This window comes from Urocampus carinirostris, chromosome 6 (genome assembly GCF_059441175.1).
Source record: "Urocampus carinirostris isolate Australia breed hairy pipefish chromosome 6, RoL_Ucar_1.0, whole genome shotgun sequence".
Taxonomy (NCBI): Eukaryota; Metazoa; Chordata; class Actinopteri; order Syngnathiformes; family Syngnathidae; genus Urocampus; species Urocampus carinirostris.
This window is the reverse complement of record NC_142354.1, coordinates 8,726,506-8,741,661: the sequence shown is the minus strand read 5'-3', so window position 1 is coordinate 8,741,661 and position 15,156 is coordinate 8,726,506. Positions and strand designations below refer to the sequence as shown.

Below are 15,156 nucleotides of genomic sequence, written 5' to 3'. Positions count from 1 at the left end.
TAACCATGTATAATATGTATCTGCAACTGTATATTTTTGTAATGTATTTATTTTAGAAACTTATTCTGATATGTTTTGTACGAGCAAATGAAAAAGAAGGAGCGGGGCAAACGCGGGCTGACGGGAAGTGGAGTAAAGGTGAGACGTGTTTGTGGACGCGGCCGACAATAGTGGATATATATTTTTCCCACCCTTACCTTTGGAAATATACACTTTTTTCCTTGGATTACTTTCAACGGGCACCCTGGACTCTGCAGGTCTGCATTAAATGTTAAGTACCGGTATCATTTTCCATTCATTTTGCCAGCTGTGTTTTATGGACTGTATCGGGTACTGTTCAAACCAAAAAAATTTCGTATTTGTATTGCATTTTTTCAATGTGGGCCCATGCGGATAATATACAGGTGCGGCTTGTGTATGTACAAAATCGGTTTTCTTCCCTAAATGTGGTGGGTGCGGCTTATAATCAGGTGTGCTCTATAGTCCGGAATTTACTGTATTTTAAATGTTATCCTGTAAAGTATATAACCAAAAATTGGAGCTGCGTTATCAATTCACAATTACTTCAAATATTGATATTATTTCAATATATTTTTCCGTGTAAGTACGATTGTATCCCGAGGGTAAAGCTTTGTAAAACACAATGCTCAGGAAATGACTTAAAGTTGGCTAATAATTGAATAGGTTTATTGACGCCTATTTTCAATCCCATTTGGGTAATGGATCCGATGATTTATGACCGAGGGTGACGGTGTTTCAACCCAACACTCCGACAAACGTCAACCAACCGTGATTGAGTACACGAACTCAATAGCCTGCCAGGATTTTATACGATTGACAACAAATTACATTTAATGCAAAAGATATTCACTGACTGGGCTGTAGTTCAATGTCAGGGCAGGCTGTTCGAAAAGCATAATGTTTAGTCTAGTTCTGTTGATGACAGGACGCGTGAGTGTGCTGACACAGAATGTTCCAGACATCAAGGCCCTGTGTTGTGAGAACGATGGGCGCAAACAATTCCTTGGCACGCCCATGGGAGGAGCCGAGACGCCATCTTGCGGGGAGACGTGGGCCAATAAGAGAAAGCTAAAGGACTTCAGAAGGAGGCTTCCCACAGACGCCAACGTTACTTCGGCCGTCTTCGATGGAGTACACTTAGTTAAATTGTCAGGGAAAATAAATCTGCCCCCGTATACAAATGTCGGCTTTCCTGTTCATTTTCCCCTCAAGAAACGAGCGCGCATAAATTGTTGGGTGAGTGTAGATTGTGTTTGGTTAATGGAGTCAGATAACTCATTCAAACAATTGGGTAAACGGTACATTTTGATAATATAATTACAACAACGTGTATTACCGTCGTTGGCAGTAAATGAAACCAAAATGAAACCTCACCTCCAAAAACTGAGCGCTGACTTTGAATTGTGGAGGTTGCGTTCCGGCTTCTTGTGCTCGCTCCTTCCTGTCCTGGATCCCTTGAAATAGTTGGTGGACCGCCCGAGGGATGATGCCCTGCTCGGCCGACGCTAAGCTGACGTCGAAGCCTGTGCCCATGGTGTAGGTCTTCCCCGAGCCTGTCTAAAGCCATTAACACGTCAAATTGATCATTCTGATGGAAGGTAAATGCAATTTTTTATAAAGGAACATGAACTACGCTTTAGAAAGCAAGAATATGGGCGAGTTTCACGTCAGATTCTCATATCTGATGGTTTTGGAGTCATCTAAACTACAATCTCACCTGCACATAATCTAAAGAGAAGTCTCAGGTATCCCAAATGGGTGTTGCTAAAGACCCCCCTTCAAGCAACATTGCGCAAAAGAGGGTCCGAACAGTTCTAACTCAATTGGTCTATGTTCGCTGTAGAGATATTCTCCGACTGGCTACAGAAACTTCTCCCAAGATTGCACTCTGTCTGTAGAGTCAAGTGGCACACTGTGCAGCCACAAGACAACTCTTTGCCTTAACTGGATGGTTTTAGTCTTGTTGATTGAATTACTGGAGCCGACTGACCAAGTTTTCAATTGTAATTAAAAAGTACTAACTTTGGGCCTGCAAAGGAGGGGCACATGGGGAATGTTCGCCTTCCCTTCCCTCTCCACCCACTAGGGTGGATTTGAGTCATGCTATGAAAGGTGACTGCACCTACCGTTGGTTCCCAGCAATGGGAAACCCCTCCTTGGGGTGCAGGTCCCACGGGGACGTTATGGAAATTGGGATTTCATTCATATAACACCCAGTTACCTTACAGTACACTTAGACAATCCTATTATCCATAAGCTCTTTTGAACTGTGTTTTTCTTTCCTCTTTCCGTGGTCAAAATACTCCCTGGTTTACCTATCTCACTTTCTGTCACCTGTTATTCAAATTCATGAAATCAAATTGTATTTGTTAAGCAATTTTTCAGGTTGATTGCCACTCAAAGTGTTGTATGAAACATTCAGTGTACAGTAGGACAGTAAAATCAAGAATGTTTTGTATTGATCAAATCCCCTTCTGTTAGAACAGTATAAACCGTATTTTCAGGACCATAGGGCGCACAGTGATAAAAGGCGCAGTCTTCGTAGCTAGTTCTATTTTCTATGTTTAAAACTACACAGGGCAGGGCCCACCGCAGAATAGGGCGCGGGTGCCCTCTGCTGTGGCCGCGTTACAACAACACAAACAAGCATACAAGCGTACATATTTAAAAATACAGGAGAAGCAAAACTGAGATGTGTTGATTACAGAGTAAAACAAACGGATAAAACAACATTTAAAAACAGGGCTGGTGCAAAACTGAATTTGGCACTCACATTTTTACAGGTAAACCACATCAAACACAACTGTCAAAATCTTCGTCTTGTCATGATTACTGATGCGGGCCACCTGAGTCTGCTCCTTTGGCGCCAACTGCCTCGGACGCCGATTGGCTCCCTGTCACGTCACTTTTTATACCCCCATCTTCCTGTCACTGGTTGTCAGTCTGTCTGCGAACCTCAGCTTGCGCTAGGCAAGCCTTTCTCTCCTGTTCTGGTTCCCGTGTGTTTCCTGGCTCCGACCCTTTTTCTGATCTCGACCACGTCCAGTCCCGGCTACTGACCTGTTTTTTCCGCTCTCAACACCGCCATCGCTCGCCACGGAAATACCACTTCCACGTCTGAGCAACCTGCTCCCCGTGACCAGCGATCTGCGGATCGTGTGCACTATCCTTTCCCTTTTTCCCAACAAAACTAAGAGAAACGTACGCAAGTGGATCCTGTCTCCGTTCTGGTCCTGACACATCTTCTGTTTTTGACCACAACAGCTTGGCTAAATCATTTCAAAAAGTTCACTTGTTCACTTTCAGAGTCGCTTTAAGAGTCACATTCCGTAACCTTCTCCGAAATGCTGCCGGCTTTTGCGAAAGCTTGAACAACAGTCCCGGGCAGACACGTTAGCCTAAGTGTCGACAATCATAATTTGAATGAAGTGTCAATTACACGGTTTCATGAAACGAAAGTACCACGACGATAACAATAACTTTCAAATTGCTAGATACACTAAAGCGTTAGCATCCATGAGTACTTCCGCAAATCGCGTGTGACCTTAGGTGTCTTCTTCTGCACAAGCAGGTGTCACGGTTGCCATGGCGCCCAAATGGCCCTGCCCGTGTGGCGCCAGCTGCGGCTTGTTGACAGATTGGCTTTTTGTCATTTTAAGCTCAGTGCTCTCACTCACCCTGTGTCAGTCCGTCAACAAACCTCTGCCCGCAAGACGTGGGTTCTGACTCGGTCCTGTTTCCTGTTGTTATTTCCTGTCCGGTATTTTTCCTGTCTAGTTTGTCCTGTTTGATTTTGATATCCTCTTTTGATATCCTGTCTTTCCCGTCCTGTCCGGTATCGACCCCATCCGTCTGATATGGGCTCGGTCAATTGGTATCGATCTCGTCCGCCTCTGGCTTTCTATATTCCACGCCAGACTGCCGCCTAATGTGCATGACTCCCCATTTCCCGTAAAATAAAAGGCTTGTGCGAGAAACGTCACGCATTTGGGTCCTGATCCTGTTCCTGTTCTTCACTGCAGGACAAGGAGATGTATAGAAGTCACAGGAGATCAAACAAACAAAAAGATGGGATTCCACCCAAAAAATGTAAGTCTATGACTCGGCCATGGTCTTGAACCTATGACCTCCCAGTCTCAGGAGCGTGCGTTCAACCCAAGACCACCGAGTTGGTCCACTTTTATGTGCGGCTTACGGTCGTGGAAATAAAGTAAACCAATTTTCTTGAGTACTTCAGTGTATGTCTTGATTAAAACATTATGAACCCCTAAAAGCAGGGGTCGGGAACCTATGGCTCGCAAGCCATATATGGCTCTTTCTATGATTACCTGTGGCTCAGAGACAAATTTGATTGCATGCTGTGGTGATTATTTACTCAAAATATTTATGGACCCTCTTGTTACACTGCGACAGTGAGGCAATCACAAATTGGACTCCAATTGCCAACATTTTAAAATATTACAATTTTTTCAATGGAGTAATAGAAAAATAGAAAAAAAGTTTTGTATTACCTGTCCGTAAGCGAAGACGGTGGCGTTGTAGCCTTCAAAGCAACCTTCGATGAGTTTGTGGACGCAGGCCTGGTAGACGCTGGCTTGTTGCGAGTCGGAATCAAAGACAAAGTCGTAGGTGAAGGCCTTGTCTTTACCCAGAAGCACTTGCGGTTCGCCGGGCGTCACCAGGGTGCAGACGTGGCAACCTTCGATCTTCTCTTTGGCCATTTGAGGACGGATCCTGAAGACAGGAGAATGATCATCATGTGTGACAACGGGTTTAGACGTGGCACTCCGGGAAAAACATGTCAGAAAAGACTTCAAAAAGAAAGATGAACAAGAAGATGTACTCCATTTATTTGCGTATAACCCCCTTTTTTAACCCTAAAAAGAACTCATAGTTTGGGTGCAGATGTTTTATGGCAGTCTATCACAAAACATTGGATGCAACAGGAACTGAGGGGAAATACAAGAAGAAATACATTAACACATAAGGTAAAAAAGAAGGAAAAAAGCAGGAAAAAGAAAAAAAAACGAAAAAAAACATTAAAGTATACTGTAAAGCCAGGAAAAAAAGATTTTAAAAATAAATAAAGAAAATTAAAAATACAATTAAAGAAAAAAGCTAAGAAAAAAAGAGGAAGATTACCAAGGAAAAGAGAGGAAAACGGGCAAGAAAGAAGAAGAAATTGAGAAAGCAAAAAGTAAAAAGCAAGGAGAAAAGAAACAAATCAAAATATTGAGAAAAAAAGCAAAGAATAAAGAAAAGGCAGGAAAAGAGAAGGGGAAAAAAGAGGAAAGCTAGAAAAAGAAGTGAAATCCTAGGAAAACAGGAACCAAAGAAGAAATCAATTGAAAAGGAGAAAAAGGATAAAGACAAATTTAAAAATCTAGAAAAAAACAAAGAAAAAGGCTAGAGGGGAAAAAAACAAAAGAAGAAAAAAGGAAAAAAAAAAAAGAAGAAGAAAACGATTGGAAGCCGGTTCCCGGCATTCACTTCAAAGAGTCTGCTTATAAAGCCATTTCGTTCGCAAATGACACATCACTAGATTTCAGACCAAAGGTTTAGAAAAAAAAGGGGCTTTCAGAATATATGAAAATGTAAGGATAGATATATATATATATATATCAATATTTAGCTTACAGGGTGACATTTTGCTACAGAAATAACAGTAAAGAAAAAAAATATGCATTCCTCAATATTGGTGAGAAATCAGTTTGCCTTTTCACTGCTCATTTAGGGGGTGATGGCCTTGGGTAAGAAACCATCCCTGTCTCATTAAACAATGTTTTGGGACAGTCGTCCGATATTTCACGGCTAAGACAAAGCGCACGATTGCTCCAGTCGATATACATTAGCAGTCCCTGAGTGGCTTGTGGCGTTCCCTAGGCAACCGGACCCCACTCAAAAAGCCCAGCTGAAGGGGAAGGGCGAGCTCGCATTAGCATTCATAGTGTGGGATAGCAGGCCGATCATGACGGTGACATTTATTGAGAGCTATCAAAACAATAAACTGCCTTTACAGGGATAGTGTGTAATGCAGAATGCCTTCAAGCGGCTTACTTAAAGGGAGCTGACATATTTGTCCACCATCTTGCTTCTACGGGTACCCAGAAACCTCAAAAAAGGCTACACAAAAAAATAAAGGTAAAACAATGTTTTATAGTCAGTTTGAATCTCTGTAGTTTGTATTCTTCCTTGTGATTTTTAGCACTTGTTCTCAGTTGCACGACACCATAAAAAACCTTTCTTTTAAAAAGTTTATGTTTTGCTGCTATGACTATAATTGGGCTTACTGAACTGTTTTTGTTAGCTTAGCTAGCTTGCTTTTTTATAACATTTCGACACTATTCTCACACAGCAAAAATGTGGTTCAAGATTCCGTCCTAAGATCAAGGTGATAAGTGCAAGTCGAATTCTTTTTTTGGGAAAAAGTCATTAAAAAGACGGTAGGGTTCAGTCGCAATGACATCCTTGTATAGTTAAAAAAAAATGGTGGCATTAAATTATGTTCTGAAAAGGGAGATGCGTAATCCTGGACACATTAGCTTTCATTGTGTCGGATTAGCACTCAAACTTCAAGATTTAGCCTGTGAAAAATGGGTTTTTTTTTTTTTTTTAAATTGTATCATTTACGAATCTCTTGTCACGGATAATGCGGTTTTCACGATTTGCGAAAATCAGGAAAACAACCCCCACCCATTTTTAACCTGCACTCTGCAATTTAAGTGAGGGAAATGGATCGCGGCCGCACAGGTGCTGTTCATTTTAGGCTTGAAACAACAAAAAAAAGGGGTGCCATGCATGACACAAATTTCTCTCGACTCCAGCTCTCAGCAATTGGCCATCAGGATAATGGATCGCGGCCAAAACAGTGCAGTTTATTTTAGGTGGGCCGCAATGACGGGCTTCAGGGGATGAACTGAAAAAAAATAACTCTGCCAGCCCCTGCTCTCAGCAATAATTAACTGGATGGATGGTTCGCAGCTACAACCGAGCATTAAATTTTTGTCAGTCTGCCTTCCGACAAAAGTGTCTTCTGCTGGTCCCAGCTCACAGCTATATGTGATCGGGGATAATGGGTCGCAGCAGCACGAGTGCATTTCATTTTATGATGGACAGAAACGCAAAAAAAGAGCTGCCAGCACCGGCAAAAATGCACTTTGCCAGCCCCCCGTCTGCAGCTATTCGCATTTGGGAATAATAGATTGTCGCTGAGGGCAGCATGGCGGCGCAGTGGTTAGCGCATGTGCGGCACAGTTCATGTCTTGGGAACCTCCTGCGTGGGTTCAAATCCAGCTCCAGACTTCCTGTGCGGAGTTTGTATGTTCTCCCCGTGCTTGCGTGGGTTTCCTCCGGGCACTCCGGTTTCCTCCCACATTCCAAAAACATGCATTTCAGGTGAATTGGCCGGTCCAAATTGTCCCTAGGTGTGAATGAGCGAGTGAGTTGTCTGTCCCCGAGTGCCCTGCGATTGGCTAGCAACCAGTTCAGGGTGTCCCCTGCCCACTGCCCGATGATTGCTGGGATGGGCTCCAGCACCCCCGCGACCCTACTGAGGATAAGCGGTGTAGCTAATGAGATGAGATGAGATTGTCGCTGCACAAGGGCAGTTCATTTTTTTGTCTGAGAGAACAGAAAAAAATGAACCACCAGGGCCGACAAAAAGTAATTAGTTGGCCCCCATTTGCAGCAACATGCATTTGGAAATAATGGATTGCGGCCGCTCAAGTGCAGTTCACTTTTCGGTGGACAGAAGAGCAAAAACAGCCGCCAGGCCTGACAAAAAAAAGCTTTGCGGGCACCCATTTGCAGCAATATGCATTGTGGAGTAATGGATTGTAGCAAATCACTTTTTGGTGGACAGGACAGCAAAAAAAGTACTGCCAGGCTTCACAAAAAGGCTCATGGTTGGCCCTTGCTTGCAGTAATACGTGATCTGGGATAATAGATTGAAGTTCCACAAGTGCAGTTTACTTTTTTGTAAAAGAGCCATCAGGCTTGACAAATAATTATCTGCAGGCCCCTGCTCATAACAATAAGCAATTAGGGATAATGAATCGCGGTCACACAAGTGCAGTTCATAATAACATAATAAAAGCTAGGCACCAATATGGGATTGGAGATAATGGGTCACAGAGTAATTTTCAACCCATAAGGCCGCCAAGTACAAAGCAGCACCAAGTAGTGACGGATTACACCGTCTTGCCTGAGAAGCATATTTGACTTCTCAACTCTTATTTTGAAAAAATATTGCTGCTGATTTCACTGCCCTATTTTTAGTTGCTTTAATATTCTGATGCACTTACAACTTAGGCCACTCTAGAAGCACAACCTTGGAAGTATTTACTTATCTTCTTATATTTAAAAAAAAAATCAATAAAGTATCTTATAACATATTTATTCTGGTGTGCCAAGTTGTAAAATATGTCCTCTGTGTGTCATGATTACTGATTGGGGGCACCTGCGACAGCCCCGTTGGCGCCAACAGCCACGGGACCTGATTGGCTGTTGGACTCTTTTTAAACTCCCGTCTTCCGAAAGGAACCCGTCAGACCGTCTGCAAACCTATTCCCTTAGCTAGGCAAGCTTTTGTACTCTCTGACATTATCTTGCCCTGTTTTCCTGCCTGATACCTGTTGCCAACCTTTATTCTGGACCCGTTTCTGCTTTTGCTCCTCCGTCCCGGCCATCGACCCGCTTTGCCCTGTTTCATGCTTGATACCTGTTGCCGACCTCTTCTCTGGACCCGTCTCCGTCTTTGCTCCTCCACCCCGGCAATCGACCTGTTTTTCTCGCTGTCAACGACTACCCTCGCTCGACAAGGAAGTGCCACTTCCGCGTTCCTCCTATCTGCTACCCGTAACAAACTATCATCGGATCGTGGATGCGAGCACTGTTCTCTTTCTTAATAAAAACTGAGCACAACGAACGCTATTGGGTCCCGTCTCTGTTCCTAGTTTGTGACACTGTGACAATAAAGACTATTCAAATCCGATTCTAAAACTTAAAATCGACCTGTTGTAGGTCGATACGGTTTCTTTTTTCCTCCCAAATGCCGAAAACATCAAAGACCCAGTAAACAAAAAGAGGGCTAAACAGGGCGAGATCAGACTCAGCTAAAGAATGAAAACAAAGATTCTGTGGCAGATAAGAAGCTCCAAAAATTGAATGCCTGTTGTAAAGCACGGCCATTAACTAGAATGTAGGAAGAAAATGGTATATAACGATATATAAATAGAGACATAATTTTGAGAACTTTCACAATTGTCTTTATACTCACTGACTATGATGGAATTAATATTGTTTACGACAGGATTAGATTAAAACAAAATCAAATTGTCAAGAACCGGAACAGGAGGAGGATCCAGATGCGTGACGTTTCTTACATAAGCTTTAGTTTACGGGAATGGGGCAGTCATGCTCGTGAACACAAATCGCTCGGCGGAGGAAGTGAGACAGAAGACCGGTGTGGAAGAACAGGAAGCCAGAGGCCGACGAGATCGATACCAGACAGATGGGGTCGATACCGGACAGGACGGGATTAATATCAAGCACTGGAGACTGGAGTCCGATAACAAGCAAGACGAGATAGACGGAAACGATACCAGACACTGGAGATCGAAATTAAACAGGACAAACTAGACGGGAACGCTACCAGACAGTGGAGATCGACATAAAACAAAACAGTACAAAATAGCCGGGAATGAAACTGGAGATTAATATTAAACAGGACAGAATAGCCGGGAACAAAACCGGAGATCGATATTAAACAGAACAAAATAGACGGGAACGATACCAGACAGGAAACACAAGCAGGAAACCAGACAGAGTCAAAACCCACATCTTTTGGGTGCAGAGGTTCGTTGACGGACTGACAAAAGGTGAGTGACAGCACTGAGCTTAAATAGGAGGGAAGCCAATCAGTCAAAGAGCCGCAGCTAGGGCCAAACGGGCGGGGCCTATTGGGCGCCATGGGCAACCGTGACACAAATACATCAAACAGAACCAGAACAGAACAAAAACAGAACCAGAACAAAAAACGAAAACAAAACCAGAACTAAGAACAAAAACACAACACAAAATTGAATAAATTGAATAAAATGAAATGAATTAAATAAAATGAAACAAAACAAAATAAAATTCAATATGACAGAATAAACACAATAAAATAAAACACAATAAAACAACATTTAGAAATAAACACAATAAAACTAAGTAGCGTGTAATAAAATGGATGAAAAAATGGATCCAAATAAAGTAGAACAAATAAAGTAGAACAAAAAAACAGAACGGAAGACAGATGTCTAGATAGATAGATAGATAGATAGATAGATAGATAGATAGATAGAGAGATAGATATGGAGGGATAGATAGATAGAAAGATATAGAGAGATAGATAAATAGATAGATACCATAGATAGATACCATAGATAGATACTTTATTCATCCCCTTAGGAACATTCACATTCCTTGAATTGTGAATTCACAGAAGAGAAAGCAAGCAAATTGGAGAGATTATAATAGATGTCTTAATGTGTGCAATGAGATTAGACATGGCACTCCAGGGTAAAACACGCAATTAAAACTTTGAAGATAAAAAAGATATAGACTATCAAGATAAGTAGGCAAAAGAAATTATCACAATGTAGTGCTTCGAAAACTGGCCCAGGTTCAAATAATAAAAATGTGGCCCCACACAGGGTGCGAGAGGATTTCTTCTTCCAAGGGGTGGCATGACACAAAATAATTGAGAAGCACTCTCCTGCGTGAACAGAAAAAAAAACATTTTTTGGGAGGGAGACCCACTTTTGGCGAGCTATCAATGCACCCAGACTGGAACGAGGGGGGGGGTTCCGGCGGGGGGCCACGGCCCCTGGCGCTATCGGGGGGAAAAAAAGCGATCGCGGCCCTCAGATTCCAAAGCGCCGATTGATGTGACGGATGGCGTTGAGTGCCGATCGGTGAACTGGTTCACGGACGTCAAGGCTGGCCTTTTCTTAACTGGGCCGGACTGGAAGGGGCGGGGCTCGCCCTACATTGGCTTTTATTTTGAAAAGACAGAGCGGCTGGTTTCATATAACCCATTTTTCCGTAATAATGCACACCACAATAGTGAGTGCAACCGGAGTTGGCTACGCTAGCTGGAGCGTGATAAAACTTGACCCGAAAGCAAACTGAAAATACATGAAATACTTACAATAAGGGAGTAGCTAACAATAACAATAGTGCCTAGCGGTGAACCGCAGCTGTAAACATAAGTGGCTAGAGAAGGAAACAGTGGGGGAAAAGTGGAAGATGCCTTAGCGATGGGACTTGGGCTGTGTGCGGCAAGTGGCTGTCGCGTGCTAAAGCATGATCAGGGACAGGCTAGCAAGGCAAAATGGTCATTTAGGCTTCCGTAGTCGTAAAATGGCTGCCAAACAGCTTCTTTGAGTAGGATCAATTAAAATTTCTGAACCTACAAGTTTTTAAAAAGAAATCCTGAGTTAGTACATGCGATTTTACTTATTAGTTGTGATGGCTTTGACAGCACAACCCACTGCCACTAGCGCTGTAAGCACTATGAGCTAACGAGTCATAATAACAGATAAATACTAATAGCTTCATGCTAACAAATTATGGTAACGGACATATGTTAACAAGTAATGCTTACAGCTATATAACTACTGATTCATGCTAACAAATTATGCTAATAACGGCGAAATGCTAACAAAAAACGCTAACGACTACATGTTAACGAGTCATTCTAACGACTAAATAATAAATTCTTCATGCTAACAAACTATGCGTTTCAAGCTAATGGCTCACCTGTTTTCCAGCTAAGATGCCCATGCTACATTCATCTCAGGGCATTTAATTGCAAAAAAAAATTTCAGGCGAGAAAGAAAACCTTCTATTTCTGTGAATCCTATTTTGGAACAAAAAAACAAGTGTAAAAACACTTAGTTGAAGCCAAAACCCTAGCTCCTAACCTTAGCCTAACACCTAACCTAAGAAACATGGCAACCATTTCAAGCATTTACCTAAATCCTAAATGGTGTCACAATAAACTTTCCCGTCAAAGTGGGTAAGCGTCAATCAATCGGACGATTGGCGCGGGTCGTTGCGCATCGTGCGAGACGATTCTGGGTCAATCCCCCCCCTCATTTCTGCCGAGACCCCCTCCCCCCCAAAAAACCTCGCGTCAGCCCCCAAACGAGAGGAGGGGACGAGACATTTTCTAATTAGCATCCTATTTTGTGACAGATGGCCGACAGCAAGCCTGAATTATTCCGATCCACTTCAAAGGGGTTCGAAACGTATGGCTCGCGAGCGACGTTCCCCCTAAGCTTACGTGGGTCGGAGCAATCAGACAACGATTGTGAGCGTCACTTGGTTTGGTCCCTGCAGTCCCTCTTTTCCCCAAAAGATGGCATCTTTACCTCTCTCTAGGTGTTTCTAATTTGACAATCAGCCACATTTTGCGATAAATACCTCAGTTTTGATTCCTGAAGTCTTTCACTCACAAAAACGACAAGCGTCTCCTCCCTGACCTCCTCCGATTCCCTCCTCGTGTCAGGTCCAGGATAGAAGCAGGAGGCAGAACCCACTCGCCTAACGATACTCACAGTTTATTGGGGAGAAGAGAAAGGAGTGCACACTCGAACCGGGGATCGTTGGTCGCGGGGAGTAGAATGCTCGGAACGTGGAAGTGGTCAAAATCAAACAGATCGTGGCGAGAGCAAAACAGGAGCAAAAACACAGGAAAAAAACGAAAATTCACAGGGCTTGGCAAAACAAGAGCAAAAACACAGGAAAACCCGAGCTTCTCAGGGCATGACGTGTCAAAACGGAGTTTCGCAGACGCTCCGACCAAAAACGACTCACAGGACAGCGTTTAAGTAATGACAGGGAGCAATCTGTCAGTTTCAGCTGGTGTCCATGGGCGGGGCCAATTGGGCGCCCTGGCAACCGTGACAGAAGCTGGCGCCACACGGCGGGGACCAACTGGACGCCATGGCAACCGTGACACCACGTTCCAGTTTCTCAACTCCAAGACCTGCCACTCCAACCCTCTTCCTAAAGGTATTCCCAAGTCTCCTTTTCAAGATTCTCTAAACCCCAATATCCCCTCTCAAGTCTCTCAAGTATTCCCAAGACCTACCACTCCAACAGTCTTCTTAAAGATGTCATGAAATCTCCTTTTCAATGTTTTCGCCACCCCAAGATCCCCTCTAAAGTCTCTGAAGTTTTCCCTCCTCGCCCCAAGACCTACAATTCCCACAGTCTTCTTAAAGGTATTCCCAAGATTCCTTTTCAACATTCTCGCCACCGCAAAATCCCCTCTCAAGATCTCCTCCTCTGCAATCCCGGTCCCATACCCACTTCTCGCCCGTAAACTTTTATGTTGTTGCTGTTAAATAAACCTCCCCCTACTGGGGTTAGATCACATCCTTTCGTGTCCTGCGTTTGGGTCTGTCCGACACTTCGTGACAGTGGCAACCATATCATTCTCGTTAGTTTTTCAAGTGTTAACTAATGTTGGCTAATGTAATGTAGGAAAAGTTGCACGGCCCACACAGGTCAGTTGTTTTTACAACCATTACATGAGACTTCAGTTTTTGAAAAAGCAACATTAAAATTCAAGCATTTTCAAGGATTTTAAGCACCCATTCAAACTCTGTAGGTAAGAAACATCACGTAACTGTGCAGGCGATAATTAAAGTAAACCACACTTGTCTATACTTTTATGTCTTAGTGATAAACAAAATAATACAATGAAGATATTCTTTTCAAAGCAAACTGTCACGGTTGCCATGGCGCCCAATTGGCCCCGCCCGTGTGGCGCCAGCTGCAGCTTGTTGACGGATTGGCTCCCTGTCAGTATTTAAACTCGGTCCTGTCAGTTCCCTTTTGTCAGTCCGTCTGTGAATCTGTTTTAACACGGCAAGCCCTTTTTTTGCTCCTGTTTGTCTCCCGCTACGATCGGTTTTGATCTCGACCACGTCTGCTCTCCCGTCCCGAATTACGACCTGTTTTGATCTCGACCACGTCTGTTCTCCCATCCCGAATAACGATACGTTTTTTTATCTCGACCACGTCTACTCTCCTCTCCTGGCTTTCGACTTGTTTCCAATCCCGACCACGTTTTTGCTCTCCTATCCCGGCTACTGACACTTTTCTTACGTTCCCGACACCGCCATCGCTCGCCAGGGAAGTGCCACTTGCGCGTTCAGAGCGACCTAAAATACAAGAATAAAATTCTGTGTTGATATAAGTTTATTTTTTATTTATATTTTTCATTTTACAAGAACAAACTGAAAAAATATAGTAATGAATCAATAAATAAATTGATGGTTAATATGTTATACTATATGATTTAGTATTACTTTATCGAAAATTCTTACTAGATGTCAAGAACCAGAACAGGAGGAGAACCCAAATGCGTGACGTGTCTCACGCAAGCTTTTTATTTTACTGGAAATGGGGAGTCATGCACACTAGGTAGCCGGTCTGGCGTGGAAAGACAGGAAGCCAGAGACCGACGAGATCGATTCCAATTGCCCGAGTTGATATCGGACAGATGGGGTCGATACCGAACAGAACAGACAGACGAAGTGTCCTTGGGCAAGACACTTAACCCCTAATGCCCCCAATAAGCAGGTCGGCGCCTTGCATGACCGCTATTGGTGTGTGAGTGTGTGTGTGTGAATGGGTAAGTGAGAAGCACATTGTAAAGCGCTTTGGGAGGTCTTGAAAGGCGCTATAGAAATGCAGACCATTTATCATTTACCATTTACAGGACTGATAATGAAACAGGATGTCAAAAATAAACAGGACAAACAAGACGGGAACGAAAAATGAAGAGAATAATAAACATGACAAAAATAGACGGGAATGAAACTGGAAATCGATATTAAACAGGACAACAATAAACGGGAACAATACCGAACTGGAAATGCCAACAGGAAACAGGACGGAGTCAAAACCCACGTCTTGCAGGGCAGAGGTTCGTTGACGGACTGACAAAGTGAGAGAGCGCACCGAGCTTAAATAGACGTAAAGCCAATTGGGCGCCATGGCAACCGTGACATTAAATGAATATCTAACTGGGTATATTTTTCTGAAGATTACTACAAATAATAAAAAACATTATAA

The 15,156-nt window shown here is 43.2% G+C and overlaps 1 protein-coding gene across 2 annotated transcripts in view; it reads right to left on the bottom strand.

Annotated features, from left to right (window-relative positions):
* Nucleotides 1-15,156, bottom strand: part of kif21b (kinesin family member 21B) — a 97,787-nt gene that overhangs the window by 65,881 nt on the left and 16,750 nt on the right. For both annotated transcript variants that reach the window (XM_088337746.1, XM_088337747.1), the window contains exons 2-3: nucleotides 4,533-4,755; nucleotides 1,396-1,578 (exon numbers count right to left, since the gene is read on the bottom strand). In XM_088337746.1, the coding sequence (XP_088193872.1) occupies nucleotides 1,396-1,578; nucleotides 4,533-4,755 (406 nt within the window). The remainder of the gene's footprint in view (nucleotides 1-1,395; nucleotides 1,579-4,532; nucleotides 4,756-15,156) is intronic.